This window comes from Mesoplodon mirus (assembly GCF_964341445.2).
Source record: "Mesoplodon mirus genome assembly, chromosome: 15".
Taxonomy (NCBI): Eukaryota; Metazoa; Chordata; class Mammalia; order Artiodactyla; family Ziphiidae; genus Mesoplodon; species Mesoplodon mirus.
Window position 1 is genome coordinate 47,450,311 of NC_138991.1, and position 27,280 is coordinate 47,477,590.

The 27,280-nt window shown below is 45.0% G+C and overlaps 1 protein-coding gene across 2 annotated transcripts in view; it reads right to left on the reverse strand.

Moving 5' to 3' along the window:
* Positions 1-27,280, reverse strand: part of PRKCB (protein kinase C beta) — a gene marked incomplete at its 5' end in the record, with an annotated part of 311,242 nt that overhangs the window by 43,714 nt on the left and 240,248 nt on the right. For both annotated transcript variants that reach the window (XM_082600409.1, XM_082600408.1), the window contains 2 exons: positions 141-232; positions 12,861-13,034. In XM_082600409.1, coding sequence (XP_082456535.1) covers positions 141-232; positions 12,861-13,034 — 266 coding nt within the window. The remainder of the gene's footprint in view (positions 1-140; positions 233-12,860; positions 13,035-27,280) is intronic.

Here is a 27,280-nt window from a genome sequence, read left to right on the forward strand (position 1 = left end):
AGCCATGTATTTCTCAGAAGCCCAAGATGTTTAAAGAAAAACTCGAGATGTTTTAAATCTCTATTCGACTAAGAACCCCAAAGAACTAACAACCCACCCATTTATCCCAAGGGAAAAGCACAGCACCAGTTCTCACTTACACAGCGTGAGGTTCCTTGAACCGGCCCACTTGTTGGATGTGGTACATGAGGTCGCCACCATTCACATACTCCATCACAAAGTACAGGCGGTCCTGGGAGAAGACAGCAAAGAGCAAAGTCAGCCTCTTACAGTTCCTTGGGTTCCAAATGGAGAGCAGGTAATAGCTGGGATTTATGATCAAAACCACCAGGACTCTATGACAGGTTGGGTGCACTGTTTCCCCAAGTGGAGTATTTGTGCCACTGGAAGTATGCAAATGACCACAGGCAGCATGTGAATTGTTTTTTTAAATTAATAACGCTAACTTTATACTTGTCGGTACTGGAAAATATAATTAGCACATTAATGTCGTGACTTAGTGGCTATCATTGTTTAGTAAATCTTATTTTAATAAACAGTGGAGTCTATTAACTGAATCATATACCCATAATAGGTAAGCTGCAGGAGCCAGTCTCCACCATGTCCCCTGTGGTTTCCACTGCCCGGTGTTCACATCCTGGTGTAGTCCCTTCCATCTGAGAATTGGACTGACTTGTGTAACCAATAGGATATTGTAAAAATGACAGTGTGTGGCTTCCGGGACTGGTCGCGTTGTGAAATATGTGCTTCTGTTTTACTTATATATTAGGGTGGCTGGGTCACTGTGTAAAAGGGGGTTTGCTGTCAAAAGTCGCCAAGCTATGGTACGGGGCTGTAAGACCAGGAGGGGGGTAGCAGAGAAGTGATGTGTAGGGCAAAGGGTCCCGATGAAATCAACATAGGATTTGAAGTCTCTTTCCACTACTTACTAGCTGTACAACAGCTGTTACTTAACCTCTCAAATCTCCAGCTGTCTCTCTACCTGTAAAGTGGACACAACCCACCTGCCCATAGAGTAAGTACCAAGATGACGTATGTAAAGTGTTCTAACAATGATGGCGGCCATACAACAAAGGTTTAATCCACCACTAAAAAAAAAGTCTTCCTTACAGTGCACAGAACTTTATCTTACATATAACAGTCATGTGTGCATTTATCAAATGTGTATTGAGTGTATAATAATTAGAATAAAAACAATGAAACGAAGCTACCACCTTGCAAGCACTATGTGACTAAGCTGAGCGCTTTACATATTTTGTCTCATTTATCTCTCTAAACAACCCAACATGACAAACATTACGTTTTCCCCCAGCAGGATTTGAACCCCGGGCAGGTTGGTTTCAGAGTCTACACTTGTAACCTCGTATTATGCAGCTTCCCGTGTAAGGTTCTGACCCAGACATTGTATTGGATGTGTGGGTGTGTCCTCCCTTCTGGGAGCTTCCAGTCCAGGCCAGAAGAGAAGGGATGTCAGAAAAAGCTGGCAGACCACAAGGGACGGGTACAGGTTATTCAATTATTTTTGAAATGTCGAAGGACTTTCTCAGCCCGACTCTACTTCACCCTCTCAGCATCTCTAATGAGAGGCAGAACCCTCCACTCCAAGGCATATGAGGTTTGCAAAAAGGTCACTTACAAGTTAGTGGCAGAGTGGAGACAGTCAGCCAGAACTGCCGACACCCTGCCCCTGGTTCTTTGGGGGTTTTCTGATAGAAAACAAGCCTAAAAATAGCATCTGTCTTTGCTGCATGTTGAAGAGAACCAAAACACTTGCTTTTAAAAATTATTTTTAAAACTAGCAGATGGCATCGGCCACAGAGAGAGAAGTAAGTGAGGGAGAGATTTCAGTTGCTTGCTTTCTGCTTGGAAGAACTCAACTTGCCCCCCCAGACTCATTAGTCAGAATCCCAACATCAGGGAGAGAGCTCCACAGTGGGTAATGCCACGCTCTGTAGTCTGTTCCTACCACTCACTGTATTTGGGGCAACCCTGAGATCTGTCATCTTCGAACTGTACTGAGCGTGGCGTTGGCACACCAGTTCTTCAGCTATTAAACATTATGGTTGGCATCTTGCTGTCCTTTCATTTTCCGAGCAAATACTTAATGATGCCCACTCTTTGCCAGGCTCTTCTACTGCCAGAGATGCTACTGTGAATGATCCATGGTGCCCGATGTTAAGGATTCCCCCAGGCAAGTGGGGAGACCAGATAAACTTCCAAATGGCAATGTTTCCCCAAATGGGGTGGGAGATCATTTTAGGTGGGCTATGTTTTTACCTTTAGAGTTTTGTGTTTATTTTAATGCATATTATTAAAAATATAACTAGCACCTGAAGCCCCTGATTTGATGGCTATTATTGCTGAGGAGGGAGAGTAGAATGCATGGAGTTACAAAAGAGGAGGTGTGAGCAAGACATGGCCCTATGAACTGCATAAGGCCATCCACCCAAACGTCAGTCACCTCACTTACGTTAAGATCTTTACCATGTTGTTCTAAATCATCTCCTAAAATTTACTTATTTTATAATGTTTTTTATTAACTTACCTTTTTTTTTTTTACTTAAACACAGTTATTTAAAAATTTTAAAACTTCATACCAAAGTCATAAATGGAGATTGTCTCTGTAAAAAAATAAATGCCTCTCTGGAGTCTATTGACTCCATGCTATCACCAGTCTGGCTTTGGTACATCAATCCCTTAAATGACTTATTTTTAACATAAATGCAATTTGCCCATGTACTTCATCTCCCACTCCAATGCAGGGAACATCAAAATTTGGAAAACACTGCCAATGACAACCTAGAGCCCATCTTGAGCAGAGAAGTGAATTTTAGAACTTTTATTGAGCATTTATGTTTGCAATTCATGGTATTAGGTGTTAAAAGGGCAAAAATGATAAGGTACAGGTCTTGTCATCAGAAAATTCAGAATCTTGGTTAATTCCATAGGAATTCAGAATCATGGTTAATATACAACTAACTAAAGCCATCATTGAAAGTAGGATGTGTTCAGAGAAATTTCATGAGAAGGACTTCAGCTCACCCACTACCTCCAATTCTGACATAATTATTCCCCCCACAGTGCCCTGAAATCTGACTTTGTTCCCCACGCTTCCTATAAAATTATTCCAAGGCTTCACAGATCTTTCTCATAGTCATGTGCAGTGGGTTTGGATCAGGACCTACTTGCTGGCCTCTCCTACATGGACATCAGAAAGTATGTATTGAACATGGACTCCAAGTCCAGATTGGCTCCTGCTACTTGCTCTGTTTTCCAAAGAGGACTTGTCACAGCTCAAAACATCAACTCTCATCGTTCTAGGCTGATGAATCTCGACTTCAATTTCTATCCTCTCCCTTTCTCCTGAGCTCCAGTCAGCTCCAGCTGGCTACAGGACGTTTCTACGTGGGTGTTCCACTGTCAACTCCAATTAAAAGCTCTGAAAGGCAAGCTCACCATCTTTCTCTTCAAACTAGCCAGTCTGCTCAACTTTCAGTGTTTCTTCCAAATTATCACCGTTATTGCGGTTATTCTTCATTTACACACTGCCCTTGTCTCTGAAGCGTGAAACGACTTCAGTTAATTTTAAATTTCCTTTCTCCGTGACCCCTCATATTCAATCAGTAAATAAATAAAATTAAATATCTGTCACCGTAGCGTGCAAAATGGTTGGATAGAATTTTTCACATGTGGAGTGTGAATATGAGGATAGTCTGATTTAAAACGATGGCTGGATTGCATGTGCAGAATTCACCAGGGGAGGCCCTGGAGAGGGCAGGGCATTTAAAGAGATAATCACTGTGGCTCCAAGAGAGCTGAAAGTGGGATGTGACACAATGCCCGTGTGACTGCCAGGAGGACATTTGCCCCTTTTAATAAGATACCATGCACAGAGAAAATCAACAATGTGGGCAACTCTAAGTGTGTACCCTGCTCTAAGGTGAGTTGCATAAGCGTTAATCTATTCAATGATCTTTAGTGATTTTCCAGGCTGGTCAGTGAATCAATCCTGTCTGTAAACTGTTCCTCTTATTGCAAAGACCCATCTGTTTCTATCAAGAAGCTGTGCAGTTAAGAGCCTTAGCTGTGGCGTGAGCTAGTACTGGGTTCAAGTACCGGTTACCCTGCTTACTTACTCTGAGACCTTGCATCAGTTACTTAAACTTCCCCTGCCTTCCTAAAGGGGCAGGAATAGCTTCTCTTCCATATGGGTTTGCAAAGATGTAACAGATAATGCATGGAGTCCATGCAAACTCACAGAGGCTCACTCAAGTGAGTGTGTGGACACCTTCTTTCCTCTGTATTCTATAGCCTAAGAATCACTATCTGAATCAAGCAACTTGATGCTCCTCTAACTGTATTTTCTGCTTTCTAAGCTTTGCCCTTCCACATAGAGAGCAAAGTTCTCAAGGGCTAGGGCCATCTCTCTTCTTCCTTGGAATTCTATGGACCTTTGATTATTGAATGAATATGCAAAGGCCACCATCAAGAGGGCAGAGAGAACCAGGCTGTGTCTATTCCTCCCCACCCCAGCTCTATATGCCTGGGTTGCATTCCTAGGTCCTTTGCTGCACTCAAGATTCTTGGATGGCTTTAGTTGCCTGAGGCCCAGACACCTATCAAGTTCTCTCCAGCTTCCTCTCCTTGGATGCATTGAATACCATGTTTGCATTGCTAGCGGCAGGCTATGTCCTGCTCCAACCCAGTTGGTCTCCTTGGATTCAAGGTGGCGTCTCCCACCTGACAAGAGCGCCAATTATTCCTTTCCTGTAGATACAACCCCTTCTTAAAGGTTCCTGCTGAATTAGTAGCCAATTACTAGGTGATTGGGCTAGGAATAAAACAACTGACCTATGCTGAATCAATCAGATTCTCTTTCCTGTGTATGAATTGGAATTCAGGGAATTTGGTGGATAGGCAAATTGCAAGGGACTAGGGAAGCCATGTTACCATGAGCAGGGGAAAAACAAAGAAAGCAAGGAAAAAGAAACAGAGATCTAGAAAGTCTAGAGTCTAGAGAGCTTTGATGTTACAGTTTCTAGATCTTCATGACGCTCAGGTACATCTTTGCCTTTGGGTTGTTTTTCTTCCAATGATTCTTTTTTTTTTTTTTTTTTAACATCAGCTAGTTTGGAAGAGGTATTCTGTTTCCTGCAACTCAACCATGGCCAACTGAGACTACGGCCAAGAGTTTCCTATAGCAACGCCCTTACATTAAACTATATCCTTGGATACTGCTGCCAACCCAGAGTTGACCCCGAGTTACCAGGACCCCTTGGACACTCTCAGTGCTCAATGGACATGTCGTCAGGGGCCAACTCTACAAGTGGAATCATCCTCAACCCCCTCCCTGTCCCTTTTTGCATTCTGGGTTGACGCCCCTCCCGGCATGCCTTGCAACTGAGTTCTTGCTGGGCTACAACAGCAAATTTGGGGAGGAAGTAATTCCTGTCCTTCAATGACTCATAAAATCTAATTCTATTTAAAAAAAAAAAGAAAAAAGAAGTGCATATGTTCAATTGAAAAGAAAACATTTAAAATAGATGTTTTGCTTAGGAGACTTAACTGCCTGTGCCCACTGGCGGCTGGGAAACTGCATGAATGTGCTGGGCTGACAATTGTACCCGGGAAAAACTGCAAAAGGGCTGGAGGAAACATAATCCTTTTGTGCCCCTCCAGCCAGGTGCCCTTCCAGCCCAGCTCAAATAATGCGGGTAGCCTCCCTTTTTGTTTGTTCTGCACTTTGTACACCACCTCTTTTAATCCTCACTTCTTATGTCACTTTAAAGATGATGAAACGAATATGCAGATCTGTTAAGTGACTTCCTGGAGGTCACACAGCCAGTAATCATAGACCCAGATTTATCTGACTGAGAAGCTGGTGCTTATCCCTTTGTGCTTCTAGAACAATTGGCCTAAACCCCATTCTCCGAAGATCAGTTCCTCTAATGAGCAATTCTCTAAAAATTCAACCCCCTTCTGATGGCTTTTGTATCTGTGTATTTGAATATTAACTTTTGCCATCTTGTGGCACATTCAACACTTTTAACGTGTTTTATTATCGACTCTCCTGAAATAATATAAATTCAAAATGAAGACAATTACCCACTGGCCCCTCCCTAAATCAAATCAAAGTTTCGATTTATCTTATCTGTGTCTCTGATTCTTTTCCATGTGTAGATTCAATTTTAACACATTTAGAATAATCTCTTAAATAGAATGTAATATCTTACATTTTCTGTTAACATTGCACCATGCATACTTTTCAAGGATCTTTAAAATCCAGTTGTCTAATAATACTTCTGATGTAACTTTGCTTTTCTAAACAAGTTTTTAGAAATTAAATTTGTATCGTTTTAAGAATGACAAAAATTGTTTTGTATATTGGTAGGGTGTCTTTTTCCTTTTTATCTATTCTGACCACCTTCAAGATTTTTCTGTTTTATCAAGGATCTTTTATCTTCCAAATTCTAAGTCTCTAGCAAAAAAAAACATATCAAATTTGCAGCATGTTATAATAAATTTGTCATTTTTTAAAGGTAGCTGATTCATAAAAGAATTCTGGGTCACAAAATACAAAATGACGCTCCACTCAGGCTACACTGGCCTCCTTGCTGCTCCTCAAATACGCCGAGCATGTCCCTGCCTCAGGCATTTACACTCACTCTCCCTGCTGTCTAGAACACTTTGCCCCTAGACATCCACGTGCCTCGCTCCCTCATTTGCTCTGGTCTCTGCTCAGATGTCATCCTTATCAGAAAGACCTTCCTTGATTATCCAATCAAAAATAGCATCTCTGTCTTCATCCATCTCTCCCCCCTTTATTTTTTGTTATTATTGTTTATTATCTGTCTCCTCCATTCGAATGTAAATTCCAAAGGAACAGGGGACTTTATCTCTTTTGTTCACTGATGTACCCTCACAGGGATGCAGCTGGGTCCTGACACATTTATGTCAACAAATAAATATTTGTTGACAGAATCAATAAGCCTTAGTACCCCCTGTAGACTGGCAGTAATGATCTGACTTTCAGGGATGCTGGCTTTAGGGATACTGCCTATTCCAGCCAGGACGCCTCCACCTCTAGAGCACCAATCTAGGGGTCAGGGGATATGCAACTCCAGAAGGTGAGCGTGAGACGATGACCACCTTCATGGGCCTTCCTGCTCACCTGAGCCAGGTTAACAATGGTTTGTTTCACCTATAGGCAGGGCTCCCTAAATTTGAAAATCACTCCCACCATGAAATCTTTCCAATCATCGCAATATCCTTGTGGGGGTAAGTAGGTGACTCTTTCATAGTGAAAAGAACACCTGAAGGGGCATTAGGACACCTGCCACTTACCGACAGTGTAACCTGAGGCATTTCAAATTTCTGAGGGTTCGTTTCATTTGCAGAAGTGTGGACAGTAATACGTGCTTGTGGTGTTCTTGTTAAAATTAAATGTGATCATGACAATGAAGATAATTTCTAAACTAGAAAAAGGAATCTGGAAGTAAGGCAGAGGCAGGATAGCAAGGCTTTGGGGTTTGGGGTTCTAGAGTCTTACAAAACAAATGCCAATGCCATCCCCTCCCTCACTGTGTGTGGCATTGCTCAAGTTACTGAACTTCTCTGAATATCAGCGTCCTTATCTATACATTGGGGGTAGTCACAGGGCCCACCCAGTCAAAGTGTCAGGAGGATAAAATGAGAGGTTACCTGTAGAGCACTGAGTACAGTGCCTGACACAGGCTGACGCACTAAGGCTGCTGCTTTTTGTGGTTTTGATCATCCCTGTTGAGGCCATTTTGGTAGCAACTCAACATAATCTACTAGCAAAAGCTTGGGCTCTGGGTTCAGTGGGCCTGTGACCCTGTGCTGTGTCTGGGGAAAACTACCTGACATTCCAGTTCTTCAATCCATTCACCTGCAAAGTGGGGTGTCAGATAATCCCTTCCACCCAAGAGGTTTTGTGAGGCTGGAACGAAACAGAGTTTTCAAAGGCCCACAGGATGGCAGCTGCGCAGACAGAAAGTCAGATCCACTCCAGGGATGGGAAAGCTGAAGGAGGGAGTGCCAGGTGAGGGATGCGGTCGGGCCCCTGCTGGAGCCTGGAGACAGGCTGGCTGCTGGCAGTTCTGCCCCACGTGTGTCAGGTAGAGTGGAAATCGGGTAACGTACACTCAAAAGACCTCATAGTGCAGTGATTAAGTGTAAAGCCCCTTGGAGCCAGGCTGCCTGGGTTCAAGTCCTGGCCCTGAAATGTACTAGCTGTATGGCCTCAGTGCCCGTCTGTGACATTGGGATGATGTCAGGACCCATGCAAGGGCTGTCACGGATGTGGCTTATGATGGTTGGTCCTGTGCCTCACGTACAGTAGGCATTATTAGGTCTTTGAAATAAATTTATGTAAAATTAAAATATATGTGCTTAGCTAAAAGAAAAAGTAAATGAAAAAAATTTTCAGTGGGGGCCTTTTACTCAATGAGCATCTGCTGCTGAGTGGACGTGAGATGGGAGGGTCTCTGCTCTCCCCTCAGCCAACCCCGCTCAGCCCCCAAGGGCCTCGAGCTCAGCTGGCAGTGAGTGTATCTCCCCAAGCCAAGCGTAACTCTGCTACCCTGGCCTTGCTGGAGTGGGAGACCGTGGGTTGGTCTTCAGTAGGAGGCCTCCATCCCCATACAAGACTCGAATGCACTTAATTCTCGTGTTTTACGTTCTCTCGGTTCTTAATCTCTCTTTCCTGGCAGGTGACAACTCCTGGAGGGGACCCAGGGTGCTGCACAATTTCCATGCACACCCAGACGTTACTCTCCAATTCCAGAAAGCATAATGAAATACAAGGCTCAATGTTCAAAGAAGAGCCTCACATCCACTCTACTCTATCGTGTTTAAAACAGTAAATTACAAATGAAGATACTGTACTTAATGAATATTAGTCACAAATGACCAATTTCCCCCAATCTCAACACACCCAACTGAAATTGAAAACTGCTGCTCCAAGTTAGCCCAGCCTTGAGAACAAGATCTCCTTCTTGTTTACCACTCATTCTGTTTACCACTGAGACTGTCCTTTATCTGGTGATGTCCACGAGTCAGTTTGGGAACCACCCATGGAAAAAAAGAGAAGATGTGAGAATGAGAGAGTCTAGAGGTCTAAGAGTCTAGTCTAATCCCATTTCTGTCACTACTTGAATACCTTTAGGCCTTAACTCCCCAAGGTAACACCAGGGATTTGGACTTGTAAGATGTATGCCCTTCCCAATCTTTGCCAAGTCCCATGTAATGTGAATTATTGCTCACTTAATATTTTTCTTTACAAGGACTCTATTCTTTTTTTTTTTTTTTTTTTTTTTTTTTTGCGGTACGCAGGCCTCTCACTGCTGTGGCCTCTCCCATTGCAGAGCACAGGCTCCGGACGTGCAGGCTCATGGGCCCAGCCGCTCTGCAGCATGTGGGATCCTCCCAGACCAGGGCACGAACCCATGTCCCCTGCATCAGCAGGCGGACTCTCAACCACTGCGCCACCAGGGAAGCCCAAGGACTCTATTCTTTTACTCAGAAATTTTATTTTAAAAGCAAGCTTTTGTCACCTTTGGGGCATAACAGTGAGCCAGTTCATGAAAACTGTCAAATAACAAAATAATGTGTCATGCATCTATCCTGCCTTTCCTATATGAACTGTATCACCAGGGGACCAAGCAACAGATGAGGGAAGTCTCTCTTTATAAAAGAATTCCAACTAATAAAGAAAAAGGAATGACAGAATTAGGATATCACCATCTCACAATCCTTAATGAATTCATGGACCTAGGCACAGAGCATCACTGGTTGCCAACACTTTACAAAAACAGAGACAACCGGACATCATGTGACTTTGGATGAAAAAATACACAGCCATCTATGGTCTTGCCAAAGGGATCAAACCTGGGTCTGATGGAACCTCTAGGTCCAGCTACCAATTTGCAGAAAACACAGAGGACAGAGGAAACATGTGGAGGGGCCCCATGACTATGCACTCAGCAAAATACAGACTGTGAAAACGCTGTGGGTCAAACAGCCCAGGATCTTTAGCAGATAAAAGAAAGGGATGGAAGGAATGGAGAGGGAAATCACCCTATTAAAAGACAAATCAAATTTCTACAAATGGGAAAGAGTAAACTGTCTTATCAAGGGATGATAAAACTTAAGTGATAAAACTATAGAGACAGGCAAGGAAGTCAAGCTACCATTTGGGGGGAGATTGAGATTGGGACGCAGAGAAGCTTCTAGAGTGGCTGCCAAAGTCCTTTCTCGACCTGGATGGTGGTATGAGGAACTTAACATTGTAATAACTCATTATTAAAATATCAACTGTGTGTGGTTTCTCTATATTTGTCTTATAATATCTCAAAATTTAAAAATGAAAAGACTTTATATTGTCATAAATGAAAGAAATCTGTAAAAATATATAGAAAATAAAAGCAAAACAGCGACTTAGAAACTGCTATTTGCCAAAGCTCAGAACCTGAAGCTTGGTCCTCTTTCTTCATTAAAAAGTCAAGTGTTTGGGCTTCCCTGGTGGCGCAGTGGTTGAGAGTCCGTCTGCCGATACAGGGGACACAGGTTCGTGCCCCGGTCCGGGAAGATCCCACATGCTGCAGAGCAGCTGGGCCCGTGAGCCATGGCCGCTGAGCCTGCGCGTCCGGAGCCTGTGCTCCACAACGGGAGAGGTCACAGCAGTGAGAGGCCCGCATACCGCAAAAAAAAAAAAAAAAAAAAGTCAAGTGTTAGAAAGATGTTAATGGCCATGCTAGCACCGAACAGAAACATTCTCTTCAAGGTATCAGAAGAAAAGAAAATGAACTGAAAAGAATGTAACTTAAAATCCATCACCACCCAAAATCCCCCTTTGAACTACCCAGGACCATTCTGCATGGTGGTGCGCGCTCTATACTTTGGCAAACACGATTTCAGCTCTTAGCCCTGCCTGCAGTGGAGTGAACAATGTTCTTGTAGCCCCTCATCACCAGCAGACCCCAACAAGAGGCTGGTGGGCCAAAGCCCCACAGGGGAATACTGTACACGTTTGCCTAGAATGTTCCTTCCCTTGATGACCTGTGGTAGGGAGATTGTCTGGGATTCAGGGAATGGGCACCAGCAGAAAATCATCCCTGCACCCAAAACATAGATGCCCCTGTGGCGATCAGGCAACAATCTCTCCAAGTTCTGCTATCACAGCCCCCCACTGCATTGTTTTGTAACTATCCCCATGTCTGTTTACTTGGCTTTAAGAGCATGACCTTCTCAGAAACAGGACCCAGCTTACCCAGCACTATACCTCAGTACTTGGTCCAGGCCAAGGCCAATGCTAAATGTTTGTGAAGTGAATAACTGGCATCTATGAGCATTTACCAGGTACCAAGCACTGTGCTAAGTGTTTCTCATGTATAATCTCATTTCCTCCTCATAGCAACCTTGGACGTAGCTTATTCACAAATGAGGAGACTGATACCAAGAGGTTTTGTAATTTTCCCAAGGCCACTCAGCCAGAAAGTGACAAAGCTGGGATCTTAACCCCAAATGTATCAAGAGGCTACTTAGAACAGGGAAGGGGCTGGGTTCTGGCTCTATCCCTTTCCCAACAGGCAGTTCTATGCCTGGCGTATGGTCTGCACTGAGAAAACCCACCCCAAACCCAGTTCTGCGTCTTGCTAGGCTGGAGGGACTCAGTCTAACTTAGCAGAGCACAGGACTTGGTGATGTTGGAGGAGAGAGCAAGTCCCAAGCTTTAAGGTAAACGCAACTTGCAATAGTGTCCCATCTCGCACAGGGGTTGGGCTCTACAATCAGGATGTAGGGTAAGAACTGGAGAGAGTCAAAATAATTTTGAAAACGCCCTTAAAGCATCTTCAAGACACTCGGCCTTTGGCCCTTAGAAGCTCCCAAAGCAAGAATTAACTTTGTATCTCTTTGCCTTTAGGCTCTGCCTCATCTCCCCCCTGCCCCCTGCCCCGCCCCGCCACAGTGCCTGGTACCTGGGAAAGGCTCATACATGAGGTATAGAGCTGAGTAAGCTGGGTCCCGTTTCTGAGAAGGTCATGCTCTTAAAGCAGAGGAGACAGACATGGGGATAGTTATAAGACAAGGCAATGGGGTCTGTCATAGCAGAACCTGGAGAGGTGAATGAGTCCCCAAATTGTTGCCTGATCGCCACAAGTACCCCCCTAGGTATGGAGACCAAGGTCTAGTCTGAACAGGGGAAAGGTAAGAAGTTGCTTGAAGGGACATCTCTTATTCTCACAGATAGAGGTAGAATCGCAGTCAATAGCAGATAGTGCACAGATGCCCCCTTCTTCTTAGGAGCCTGGTTCTGATCTCACTAGTCGCTGCCCAGGCTGTGTCCCCTGCCCCGGGAGTCCTCTGAGGGCTGTGTTCTCAGGCAACCCCTCCTCCAAGAAGGTCCATGCAACCTGCAACGTGAACTCGTGCATTTATCTGAAGAGTCCAGAGGGCCGACTGTGACGCTCTGGGGGCACATAGGAGGACCTTTTCCCTCGTCCCCATCTGTAAGTTCTGCTAGTGCATCTCAGACTGTGAGTCCTGAGTTCCCGTCCGCAAGTCACCTCTTGCTGCCAGAGGAAGGCCCTGCTCCATTGGTTATAAAACCAATTGCCTGAGTTCTTTATCTTTGTTGAAACGGCATCTGCCTCAGGGGAGAGTGCTTCTCAGCAGCAACCCCAGAAATTCTCCGCGGCCAGCTGTCCCTGGGCCCTGACAGCTTCCTGTCTCTAGGAGGGGAAGGGCCCGGGTGTCTCTTTGGGGTGGCCGCTGCCAGGACAGCTCTGGCCAAAGCCTGAAGCCTGGAGATGGAGTGGCCCAGGCCCCCAGGCGGTTACCATGGTCTGGAAGCAGGAATGCAGCTGGGTCAGGAAGGGCGGCTTCCCGGGCAGGGCCAGCACCCGCTTCTCTACCATCGTGCATTCCACGTCATCATCTTGAATCACCACGTCCTTCTTCAGGATCTTCACGGCGTACAGCTCATCTGTGCCCTTCCGCTCTGAGAGCATGACCTGCAAGAGAGCGGGCACGTCAGTGTAGTAGTCAAAGGGGCCCCGGGGAAGCCATAGGCGGCTGACGGTCACTCAGATCCGCTCCAAGCTTAGTCCACGTGCCCTCGGTGGATGCTCATATGACACATGAAGTTTCCCATGGACCTTGCACCTTGAATGGCTGAACCCAATCAACAGAGGATGGTTCCAAAATAGAGACAGACCCACAGACGTAGAAAACAAACTTATGTTGACCAAAGGGGAAAGTGGTGGGGGCAGGGAGGGATAAATTAGGAGTTTGGGGTTAACTGATACACGCTACTCTAAATAAAATAGATCAATAAGGACCTACTGTGTAGCACAGGGAACTCTATTCTGTATCTTGTAATAACATATAATGGAAAAGAATCTGAAAAAGAATAAAGGTATATAAACTGAAGCACTTTGCTGTACACCTGAAACTAACACAACATTGTACATCAATTATACTTCAATTTTTTAGAAAGCATATCGCTAAAAAAATTTTATTTTAATTTTTTAAAAATAGAGGATGGGGCCAAGAGTGATGAGCAAGTATTCGGATATCCCTTTGGGATATGTATCAATGCCCAGCCAAACATGACTAGAATATAAACCCCATGAGGGCAGGTATCTTTGCCTGTTTTGTTCACTGGTATAACCCAAGAGTCTGGAACAGTGCCTGGCACACAGTAGGTGTTCATGAAGCATTTGTTGAAGGAGGGAATGAGTGAATTCCTGAAAGAACTGAATTTGGGGCAATTGTTCCCTTATTCTTTCAGTTGTTTAATATTCATTAAGAGCCTGCTAAGCACCGGGGAAGCAGCATTAGATGAGCAGGCACGTTCTCTGACCCTGCATTCCAGGGAGGAAGGAAGACTTTGGACGTTAATTACAGGGATGATTAATGTAATATTTTAATATCCTCTCCTGTTGTCCTGGGGCTTCCTTTCATGCAGCTGTGGTCACAATCTGAGCATGTTAATCAGTGTGGCTTGTGACACATCATTATTTTCACTGGCTGTGACTATGCCAGAGAGAACAGTGACCAGCAGGTACCATTCTCAAGAAGCCTCTTAGGGAGCATGGGGCGGGACCACATTGTACAAGACCTAACTTGGTCTGGGGGCTTCTGAGATGGCTTCCCGGAGGAAGAAGCAATCAGACTGAAGTAACTATATACTGCGTGTACTGTGTCAGATATTTTGCAGGCAATAATATCAATCACCACAATATTTTGAGCACTTACCAGGGTGCCAGACAATGGTTTTCACTTACTATGTCTCATTCACTTTGCCTAAGACCCTAGGAAGTCGGCACCATTAAGAACCCTATTTCAAGGGGGGAGGAGCAACGGGGTGGGGGGTTAACAGGCACAAACTATTAGGTATAAAATAAGCTCCAAGGGCATATTGTACAACACAGGGAATATGGCCAATATTTTATAATAACTATAAATGGAGTATAACCTTTAAAAATTGTGAATCACTATATTGTACACCGGTAACATATAATATTGTACATCAACTACACTTCAATAAAAAAAATAAATAAGTTTAAAAATTAATTAATTAATTTCATAGGAGCCCGGGGCTCAGGGAAGCTAAGTGACCTGTCACACCACAAATTCAGTTAGGGACAGAGCCAGGATTTGAACTCCGGTTTACCTGATCCCAAGGTCTCTGCCTTTATACACTCCACTTGAGAGAGTTCCAGAAGAATCCTCAAGGAGTTTAGGTGGCTGAGGAAATGAAATGCTCGTATCTGACTCAGCTGGAGGACCAGAGAGAGCAACAGAGGCCCGGGGCCAGAGGGAGTGACGCACAGAGGGAGCCCCGAGGCAGGAGGGCAGCTTGCACACTCCGCTCGACTCCTGCCCTGATGGTAAGAGGCCTGACTGGACTCCTGCACAGCAGCTCTGGGCTTCGCTCACCGCCCCTCACAGAGGCCCGTCTCCTGCCCGCACCACCTTCTCTCTCATCACAGCCAGGGGTGACCATGGGTGATTCAGGCCTAGGAATTTAGAGCACTTAGGGAGAAAGTCCCTGACGCACACCTCCGCATCAAGAGGACTTCTCTGACTGCTTTCTCCCCCAGCCTCACCATAGAAATAGGAGCTGTCCAGGAAAAAAAAAAAAAAAAGGGCTTCCCTGGTGGCACAGTGGTTGAGAGTCCGCCTGCCGGTGCAAGGGACATGGGTTCGTGCCCCGGTCCGGGAAGATCCCACATGCCGCGGAGCGGCTGGGCCTGTGAGCCATGGCCGCTGAGCCTGCGCATCCGGAGCCTGTGCTCCGCAACGGGAGAGGCCACAGCAGTGAGAGGCCCACGTACCACAAAAAAACAAAAAAACAAAACAAAACAAAACAAATATGAAGGATAGGAGGTGTCTAGAAGTAAAACAGATAGAATCCTTTTATTCTGAGTGTCCCAACGCTTTCTCCGCAGTCGTTACCAGGGGTGAAAAGGGAACTTTGGTCTTAATATTCAGATCAAGCTTTCCTTTCAACAGGAATCTCTCTGCCCTTGGAAAGCTTTTTGAGAGCTTCCTGAGAGCTTTCCCGGTATCATGAAAGAAGTGATATTCTGTGGTGGTTTCAAAACATGTCTGTAAATATGTGACACTCCTCAGTCAAGGGGCAGAGTCTGTGCCTTCTGCTCTTGAACCTGGGCAGCCTCTGTGACTGCTTCAATGAATGGAACACAGTGGAAGGGATCCTGTGTGACTTGGGAGATAGCAGCTTCTGTCAGTTTCTCTTGGGACACCTGCCTTTGGAGCGCTAGGCCACTGTGCTAGTGAGGCCACAGCATGAGACCATGTGGAGAGGCCTGGAGACCACACAAAGAGCTTGCTGCCTAGACAGCACTGGGTGCTCCAGCCCCAACTGTTCCGGCTCCAGCCACTGCAGGACAGAGCCCAAGCCACAAGCAACCAGTGAGACTTCCCAATCTCCTGACCCACATACACCATGAGAGATAATAATATACAAGTGTTGCAGTTTTAAACCTCTTGAGTTTGAGGATGATTTGTGATGCAGCAACAGGCAACTAGAACAGATTCTTCTGAGTTCATATGTGCCCTAATGCAACCCAGCCTTGTCAGGTGTGACCCCTGTTACCTTGCTTTATTTATTTCTTGTGTTTGGTTATGAACACTCTTTTTAATCAAAAAACTTTTAAGGCTTCAATTGAGATGGGCAACAGAGATGGAATTCAGTCTGCCTTCCAAATGTGTCACCTTTCCTAGTCTCACCCAGGACTTGCAAGTCTGGCCAATTCATTTATTCATTCAGTAAACATGAATTAAGTGTCTGGGATGTGCCAGGCACTGGCGATGCAGAATGACAATCCCTTCAGGAGGCTTACACACTGGCACAAATGAGTCCAATTCAATTATGATTAAACTCCTGAAAGAGAAGTTCATGGTGCCCTGTGAGTATTCACATGGAGGACTTAACCTGATTTGGTGGGCCAGCAAAAGGTACCCTGGGGAAGTGATGGTTAAGCTGAGACCTGAAGAATGACCAGGACTAGCACAGTGGACATGGGGGAGGCATGTTCCAGCCAAAGGGAAGCGAATCATATTCCCTTAGGATTAAACTACCTGGATCCACAAACCTTGGTCTAGAATCACTGTAGGAAGTGAGCTCTTAAGCTCTAGAACTCAAAGTCCAGATGCCAACTCCCAGCCCTCTGAGATGTCTCCAGCAGAGAGAGCAGCACTGGCACCAGGTCAGGTGGCTGGACAAAGAACGGGTGACATTCAAAGGGAATGGGCCAATGTGTGTGCCAGGGAGAAAGAAGACCATGTTGGGATGACCAGCATGTGAGAGAAGGTGGCCAGTTCAGGGCTGATATGATAACCACCCCCATTTCTTACCTACTCTGGGCATTATTTCATTTAATTCCACACAGATGGGTAGTATAGGTACTGCTACCATCCCCATTTCACAGGAGAGGAAGCCAGGGCTTAGAGAAGTTAGGTGAGTGGTCCAAAGTCACTCCTACTAGGAAGTGACCCTTCTAGGTCACCTATCTCCAAAGTCCATGCTCTTAACCATCTGATTCTCTGAGCCCTAAGCACCAAGTGTTGGGTCATGAGGCTGTACTGTCTGCAAATTATTGCTGAAGTGTTTCAAATTCGACTCCAGATCCTGGCCCTGTTCTCCTTTTCCTACCCATCCTACCTGTTGAGACTTCAGCCCTTGTGGCCTAATTCATGGTCAAGAACAGAACACTTATGTCCTTTCTCCATTTCTTATACAACCACTAACAAGCCACTCATCTACTTGTCGAGATGAGCTTGGTCTGAGTTAGTGCTGTGGTCGCGACCCCAGTTCATCCATCTAGTCCAAGAGCTCTATTGGGAATTGTGTGCCAGGCATGATGCTAGGCACCGGTGATGCATCCACGAATAGGACAGACGTGGCCCTGCTTCCAAGCAGTAAGTGGCTTGAGAAGATCTTACTCCCTCCATCTGCGCCCTCAAGTGTTGGTACGAGAGAGAAAAATGACAGAAAAACAGCCATAGCACCAGCAATGGCAATGGCCATGATCTAAAATGCTCCTTTACGTAGACATGATTTTTTTATCAATTGTCTCTCGCAGTTTCTGGAACTTCCACTTCAGTTAATACCAACATCGAGGGCATGGGCTGTTTGTTCAGCTCCATCTCTAGGGTGAGGATTCCAAACAGATTGAAAGGCTGTCTTGAAGTGACGTTCTTATCAAATTCCAAGCCACATCTGTTCCCCAAGAATCTTCTGGTAGAGATGTGATCAGCAGCAGCAGCTCTGGTGACAGCAGATAAAATGGAAAGTAGCCCAGGGACTCCTAGCCAGAAAGCTGATGGAGATGAACTTAGCTGGCAAATCCAGATGGCCAAATGTGCCTGGAACCTTGGCCCTTGACCATGGGACAAGATGGCATCATGGTTAGGGCAGGGACTTTAGAATTAGGAGAACTGGTACATATCCAAGTTCCACCACATTCTAGCTGCATGACCTTGGGAAAGTCACTTAACTTTTCTGAACCTTAATTTCCTCGTCTATAAAACAGACACACTAGCAATGCTCCGCTTTGGGTGGTGCTAGGGGAACTTTGGGGAATAAAGTATGCAAACTGTACACCCTAATTCAGCTCCGTGCTGGGCAAAAGATGAGTACTTAGGGACTTGTACTACTTATAATAACAAAGAACCAGAAACTGTGTGGCATAGAACAACAGAAATCTATTCTCACGGTTAAGAAGACCAGAAGTCCGAAATCAAGGTGTTGGCAGGGTTGGTTCCTTCTAGAGGCTCTGAGAGAGAATCTATTCCATGCCTCTCTCCCAGCTTATGTGGTTGCCAGCAATTGTTGGTTTATGGACACATCATTCCAATCTCTGCCTCTGTCTTCACAAGGCGTTCTTCCCTGTGTCTCTGCCCCCATTTCCTCTTCTTATAAGGAGACCAGTCATTGGATTGGGGCCCACCCTAATCCAGTCTGAACTCTGAACTTGATGACATCTGCAAAGACCCTATGCCCAAATATGGTCGAATTCACAGTATCAGTAGTTAGAATTTGAAAATATATATTGAGGGGAGACAATTCTATCCACTACAGTGGTTATCATCAGCTTCATCTTTTCAGAGAAGGACCAAGGGGACCACTTGTGATCCCTGTACACAGCATCAATTTCCAGCTCTCAACTGGCTAAGGAGATTTGCCCCGAGGGACTTGTGTGTCCATGTGCTTACTAATGGGAGAGGGCAGAGATAGTTAGGGACCAAGGCCCCGCTCCCCACTCCCCCAACTTCAACAGACACCTGTCGCAAGTCCAAAGCCAAACTGAGCCTCCCTCAATTCATCTCTCTTACATCTCTCATCCAGTGCACCAACAAGTTTTGTTAGCTCTGCATTCAAAGTACATGCCATACCCAACCTCCTTCCTGATCTAAGCCACCACGATCCCCACCCTGGTCTCCTGCAATTGTCTCCTAGATAGTTGTTTCTACTCTACTTGCTCCCAACCTCCACGTACACTCTGTCCTGCCTGCAGGACCCTTCCCCCAGATACACCCAAGAGTTTGCTCCCTCACCTTGTTCAGTGTGACTTCCTTGCAGAGATCCTCCCTGACCACCTTCTCTAAAGTTGCAGCCCCTTTGTCACTCCCCATCCCCTTCCACTACTTTGTCTTTCTTCCCACACCTGGCATTCTATTAACCGCCATTTGTTTCTTTTCCTCCCTCCCTAGAATGTTAGCTCCAGGAGAACAGCTGTTGTTTGACTGGTTTGCTGTCACATCCCCAACGTCTAGACACTCAATAAATATTTCTTGAATAAATGAATGAAAATATCTGAGTGAGGGTGAAGTAGTTTAAAAAAAAAATCCCTAGATCTAGGTCACCAACGATCTTTAGTTACTTGGTTCTCAGCATTGTTTAATTTATCTATGGCTACATCCAACCTATAATTCACAATGAATTTGAGGTAGCATTCAACATTATATAATATTAAACACGTAGATTTTATGATATGTAAATTATACCTTGATAAATTTGGTTAAAAATGAGTATATAGCATATAGTGTGTATGTATATGCATATATTATAAATATAGTGTGTGTGTTTGTATGTGTTGTACTATCAGCTTCCTAGAGGCCAAAGCAACCAGAGATACATGAAATGATAATGGAAGTTCATATTTTCTATAGGGAAAATCACTTTTTTTTTTTTGCGGTACGTGGGCCTCTCACTGTTGTGGCCTCTCCCGTTGCGGAGCACAGGCTCCGGACGCGGCCACGGCTCACGGGCCCAGCCGCTCTGCGGCATGTGGGATCTTCCCGGACCGGGGCATGAACCCGTGTCTCCCGCATCGGCAGGCGGACTCCCAACAACTGCGCCACCAGGGAAGCCTGGGAAAATCACTTTTTGAGGAGAAAAATAAGCTTTCCCTAGAATTTAGGTCTAAAGGAAATGTCTCACATGGATCCTGAACACGCGTTGCCGCCGTGGACAATGTTCTTAATGACATCCCTATGACGGGGTCAGAAGAGGAGGAGGAGGAGAGAGCATCCATCTAGCACTGTCGGAGCCTGCAAGCTTGACTAACACACGGGTGTCTGGAAAAGATGCTAACTTGATGAACTCAGATGGTGCATCTAAAATAGAGACAGAGAGAGACACATTTGGGGCTCAGAGCGTCCCCAAACACTAATTTGAGAGGAGAGGATCGGTAAGGTGCAGGGAGCTGAGGGTGCACGGGAGAGGGATGGAGAAGCAAGTTAAGCCGGGTGTGTACAGTGCAGGCCTCCAGGGGGACCACAAGCCCCTCTCCCTGCCTCTCCCACACCCGCCACACTAGGGAGCTGGCTTGTGGACAAGGTGGGGTGCGGGTCTGATCTGCTGCAAGGTGTGTACCCTCCTCTATTTGAGGGTTCTGTCTCTTTGAGCGTCCCCCGCCTTCTGGGACTGTCTCCTGCTTGGGCTCCACCCAGTCCCTCCGAAGACCTGAAGAGCAGAGAGTACTTTAGATCAGCTCAGTTCTAAGTCTTAAGGCAAATCCGGTCTCTTCCCCTCCCCCACCCTTTCCTTGGGTTTGCCTCGCCTGGTCGTACTGAGCTCCTGTTTCTCCAGGCAGCACATGAGAATTCTCTGCGGAGCTTTTACAGGCTGATGCTTGGGCCACACTCCAGACCAATTACATCGGAACCTTCTAAATATCTGGGACCTTCCTGTGTGGCCTGCCCTGGGGGAGGACGAGGTGATGAGCTGGCCAGAGGCCATCAGGATGGCGTTGTAATCAGGGGCTGGAGCGCTGGGCAGACACTGGCCGCTGTTCTTCCAAGGGCGTCTGCTCACTGGGGAGTAGGATTTTGAGAGAGACTTGGGTGCAGCCAGGTTACTAAATGAAGGTGAGTGTCCACATCCTCATCTCTTTACAACATGGCAGGTATCCTGACAAGCTGTTTAACATAAGAATGCGATTTTGACCTTGACAGAATCTGATAAGCTGGAAGTTCCTATCTAATTAGAACTGTAAAATCACAGTAGGTACAAGTTCATCTCTGGAACCACGAGTTCAAAGTTTAACTCTATCATGTGCTTGCTGTGTGATCTTGGGCAAGTTACTCAGCCTCTCTGAGTCTCAGTTCCCTTATATGTAAAAGGGGCATAATGATAGTTCCTCCCTCAGCAGGCTGTTGTCAGAGTAAGTGACATAACGCAGGTAAAGCTCAGAGCCTGCACACAGAAAGCCATATTGTTAAAGTGAAAGAATAAACACAGAGAATAAGAGGAATGGTGGGTACAGTGGTTCTTTCCCCCAGTCTCCAGGTGGCAGAAAGTGAACTAGAGCAATAGACCAAAATTTCTGCAAAATCTATTTCCCAGGAGATCCTTATGTGAAGCCCAGAATGAAAGGCAAGGTCGTACCATCTGTGTTTAGAGGTGGGGCTGGCACGAGCCCTCCGGGAGAGGCTAAGGGGACTCTCCTGCAGGGAGCTACATGCTCAGTCCAGACGGGACTTCCCTGAGGAATCAGCAGACCATCTGTCATCTTCTGAAATTCTGAATGGGGAAGCGACAATATACCGTGGATTCCAGGCCTTCACAGACTCATCCTCTCCAGCAAAGCCCTCCTTCAGACTGAGCCGGGGATGAAGAGATGGCTTAAGCCACCCAAGCCCTGATAACCAGAGGCCTGGAATGAGGGGCAGAGCCATTCCTACCAGGAGACCTTGTAAGTGGATGTGGGGATAAATATAGACAAGAGTCCACCGATTCATAGGGCCATGACGATGCTTCAATGATACGTGTCATAAGTGCTTAACATATAGACAGAACTCAATATACTACGTTCATCAGAGTTGATGAATTCTTTACCTTTTGAGGTTCTCCTAACTTTCAACTTTCACCAGACACGAAGATGTCCTAACATGTTCTAGGTTATCTTAAGGCCCTAATTTTAATCCCCCAAAGTGTATTGTTACTGTTCAAACTTTGGGTCAGGTTTTCTAAGCATATGTATCCACACATATGTGTGTTTAAATTTTATATTTGATGGTGGACACACTAATCGAATATGAAATCATGTGGTTTGGGGGAATCAAATGCATTCGCCTCTAGCAGCAAACTGGAAGTTAGCAGTCTAGAAATGGTTCCTGGCTTCTAATAGCTTGCTTTGGAGGAGCAACTGGGTGGACTCGCAAATTGAGGAAGTACATCAGGAAACATTGAAAAGTGGTATAGTGGGGAAAAGGTGCTAATTGGGAGTTCATAGTGTGGATCTGGGTAGGACTGAATCACTTTGCGGATACAACCTTCAAGTTGGTAAGACAAAAATAAGAGCAGTGATAGCGTGCAGATCAACTGGGTTATTTCATGATTTATTATGTAAGGTTTTCCATATTTAAAACAAAATCTCTTTATATGGTTACATACTGTATGATTCCAACTATATGACATTCTAGAAAAGGCAAAACCATGGAGACTGTAAAAAGATCAGTGGTTGCTAGGGGTAGGGGGTGGGAGGGATGAATAGGCAGAGTGCAGAGGATTTTTAGGGCAGAGAAACTACTCTGTGTGATACTATAATGGTTGATGCATGTCATTATACATCTGTCCAAACCCGTAGAACGTACACCACCAAGAATGGACCGTAATGTGAACTGCAGACTTTGGGTGATGATGATGTGTCAGTGTAGGCTTATTGACTGTAATGAATGTACCACTCTAGTGGGGATGTTGATAATGGAGGAGGCATGGAACTGGGTGGCAGATAAATTGAGTTTTCAGATCAGAGGTCAGGGTGACACGTGTTATTAAGATTTAAGCCTCTTAAAATGATGCCATGTCACACATTAGATTTAATCAAGTTGAGTTTTTGCCCACTAGCAGAGAAAGCCAGTGGAAGTGTGAAATGAAGTTTAGAATGAAGGTACTTTCAGCCGAGTCATCTCCGGCTCATGTGGACTTGCTATTGTTAAGCAAATGTCACCACTACACCCATGGAAGGAATGACTCATAGTCACTGCTGGAAAGAGGGAGGAGAGGGAATAAGAAGGTTTAAACTTGAAACGCTGAGCCCTGAGTTTTAAATGAAGAGGCTTAGCTGGATTTAATAAGAAGTGTTTAATTGTTTGATTGGGTTGTAATAAGAAATGCAAAAGAACTATTATTTCAAAACTCTGGGTTGTATCACTTCTAATTATTGATATCATAGAACTGATATGGTGGAATCGATCGATAGGTATCCATTCGAGTTATTGAAGTGTTCTCTTGAGCTCAAACCAATGCTGGTGTCCTGTAGGTTTGCTTAGTCAATTTTCTTTGAATCACATGTTATATTTGACAAAGTTAGATGGTTAAAATAAAAGCAGATTTAATTTGACTCTTTTTTAAACAGTTCCTGGGAAAACAAACCAATAATTGATGCCTTTTACCAAAAGAAAACGCAATGAAACCCTTAAGGGTCTGTCATTCATTTCATCTATTAGGCGCACAAAGGAAGTCTGTTTCCCTATAATCTGATCTGCTCTGTGCACACAAGCCTCCCTTTGATTGGTGTCACAGACTAATGGAGAATGGGTTTTCTCCAAGGCAGGAGTGGAGCATGTTGAGGCTGGGTGGCACAGTGGTCATGTGTTCGGGAGCCAGACCCTCTGGGTTTGGACCTGCATCCACCACTGCATGAATCTGGAAGTCTCTCAACTCTCTGAGCCTCCATTCCCTCATGTAAAATGGGGATAATGACAGCACACACCCTATAAGATCGTTGTGAAGATTAAACAAGCAATGCATATAAAACACTTAGGTTCTCAGCACTCAAAATACATTACCAATCTCTGCAGTGATTTTTCAATGAGGTAAATACATAATATGAAACAGAGCTGAGGGGCGGGAAAGGACTGAAACAAACTATGGCATGTTTAATTATATTAACCATCCGTAGGTGTACGTTCAAAATATTTACCATGGGTATTGGATGATTAAAATCTTTAGGTCTCTGCTATCACGTTTGTTGTAGAAAAGATTATGGGTAATGTTGTTAGTAAACAGGGATTCAATATCTTAACAGGAAATTTTAGAATTTCTGAAATAGCACATAAAGATGCAGTTGAGATGGATGTGTGGAGGGTGAACTATGACAGCACAATAATTGGACCAGAGGCCGTGAATTATCGCCCAAGACACAGCTTCCCTGTTAATAGGCTCTATGTGGCCCTTCAGTAAGAGGACTAGATTTAACTTTGTATTATTTTTCCCAAAGAGCCAGGCAACGTTTTGAAGATATACAGACTTAAAGGAAACACTGGCCTGTGTGCCAGACAGACCATATTTTCTTCCTTCTCTTCGAGGAACTGCCCACATCACATTTGCTTTTCAGAGAGGCTGTTCCTGTTGTCCTTCCTGACAGATGGCTGGCAAAGTGACCTGTCCCTTTGGCCACAGCTAATTGGATCACATGATCACTGAGCCATACTGGTCTATCAGTCTCTTTCCTGGGGTTTTAAATTCTAGACTATTCTAGGTTTGGGAATTAGACATTGAGAACTGAGAAGTGACATAAGGCTGAAGGAGGTAACACTGATGCACATCCACAGTGAGAGATGTCAGTCAGAAGCCAGGGTGACAGATTGGGGTCTCCAGGATGGAGACAATGAATGCTGGGCTCCTGGAAGCTTTCTGGTCCCAGCTGCACTTCCTGCCTTTGGATGTTGGGAGATACACAGGAACATGCCATGTCTGTCCAATAAATCCCCCTTTACTCCCTGTGGCTTGACAAGAAAACTTGAATTCCAGACGTTTCACTTTCCTTGATATAATTAATTCTATTGGGAAAACAGAGCCTTACGCTTTTTTGTTCTGTAATTTACTATCCTCTGAGGGGTGAATGTAGGAGCTACAGAGAAGCAGTAAGTCACTTCATTGATGAGAGACCTGGACGAATTCAGGAAGTGGAAGGGCCTCACCGTGACTGGGGAAAATGAGTTGGCAAAAAAAAAAAACACAGCAGTCAGAATTGCATACGAGAGACTGGAGGCTGGGAGGAAGGTGCCATAATTGGGATAGAACCAAAGAGAAGGCAGGAATCCAAGATCAGACAGCAAATGTCAAAAGGTTCTCTGGAAGAGGATTAAGGGAACAGGTAGCAAAGACTTTGAGCTATCTGTGAACCATATGATAAAGGACTCACCATATGGTGCAGGAAGATAGCAAAGCAGGTTGAAGTAAAGGGAAGAGCTTTTGTCTGTAGGATTATATAACCACCTCTAATGTGTGGACGTATATGTGTGCATGTGAATCCACACTACTAATGAGATTAAAATTAGGATAGACTCCCACAACGGGAGTTCTGAGACTTCAGAAAAGGCCTTTGTTACTGGTAGAAACTAAACTGCCTTCTTATCTCCTCAGGCAATTTCTTCCTGTGGTAATTCAGTGCTGCACTTGGATCCAGCAGAAGACACTGGAGTCTGGGGCTTGGAGCTCTGGATTGTTCTCTTGTGCCCAAACTCAAAGCACACACTAGTTAAGTACCCCAGTGGCTTTTGGGGAGACAGCTTGGAGGTTGTGCTATTGGGGAACTAGTGTTAGCAACCAGGGCCAACTTCAAGCGCACTGGGGACCACGATCTCTGTAGGGGCTCATGAAAGTGTTTTAATTTCTTTTAGAATCACAAGAAAAAAAAATGAACTTTTAGGCTGAAGAAACTGCTTTAACATGCAATATTAATACATTTGTCCTTATACCAAAGCAGTCGTAAGATACAGTTTTCAACTTTTTTTGATGGTGTAAGGAAGAACCCACAAAAGTCTCCATAGCAGTTTTGAAACTGTTTCAAAAACGAAAAGACTAGCAGTTTGGTGGAGATGAGTGGACCCAAAAGTAGAGAAGAGTGCTGTTAGAGATGGAAAGAGGCAACTAGAATCACAACACCTGATTTCAAATCCTGGTCCTGCCTACTCCCAGCTGTGTAGTCTTGGGGAGGTCACTCAATCTCTCTGACTTATAATTTCCAAATAGGTGTAATAGGGTTAATATCAGTAGCTACCTTGCATGACTGTGGTAAGAAATAATATGATGTGTGATGCATATAAATCCATAGCATGATCCCTGGCATTTAGTATGAGCTCAAAAGTTGGAGGCAATGGAGATGGGCAAGTGGAATTGTAGAGGGTGGGGATGGGAGATAGAGCTGGTGAGGGTTAGAAGAAACGGAGGGTGACGGTGGAAAGGGAACCAGCTGAGGAACCACACACACTAGAGGTGCCTCCAAGACTTGGAGGACCCCATGAGCTGAAGCCTGTAGAGGAGGTGAGAAGGGCAGGCTCTAGAAGAGAGTAGCCCATCCTCAGGAGCCCTCCCAGGAATCCCTGTTGATGGCTCCCAGTTCCGACGGGTGTTTGCACATGCATAGGTAATTGACAAACACAGAGTGAGGAGGGAGAACAGAAAATCTGGAGGCTTCCATCACCATGCACGTGGCATTTGTCTAATGGCAAAGGCTCAGAATGAAAACAAGGCATGCAAACTCTGCTTACGCTTATAGGCAAAGAGCAGAGAGGTGGAAATGAGAAAATAAGAGGGGAAAACAGTTAACCTTCTAGAATATGTTTGTGACATGGAAAAGGCGACCACTGTTGAGACTAGAAATGCAAGTTTTAAGTATCAAGGCAACCAAGAGCCTAAGATCACATGCATCTAAACCAAACCTGGTCCGTTAAATGCCCCTGACGAGCTCTGTGACTTTACCAACTTATTTCAACTTCCTGCATCTCCTTTCCTCATCTGTAAAATGGGGATATAAGTAGCTACATCACAGCATAAACATGAGCCAAAACATACAAAGCACTTACAACAAAGTCTGGCATATAGTAAGGACTCAAAATGTTAGGTGACATCATCATCTTCATCACAACCGCCACCACAAGAATATACGTTCCATGAGGGCAGATATTTTTGCTGTTTTGTTCAAAGCCATTTCCTCTGCACCTAGAACAGTGCCTGGCACATAGTAAATGCTCAATACATATTTGTTGAATGAATAAATCCTTACTCATGCTGTCAGTGGGCAGTTATTATAAAAGTGATACTCCTCCCCTGTATGGGTTCCAATCTTAGTCTCAATTCCTTTCCCTCATGTCTGCCCTCTGCTGTCATAAGCAGCCACCATGCCTTGTGCTCAGATCTGGAGAGTTAGGAGCTACGAGATCACTGATAACCTGGGAGACGGGCGATTCAGAAGTAGCTGAGAGTAGAAGTCAC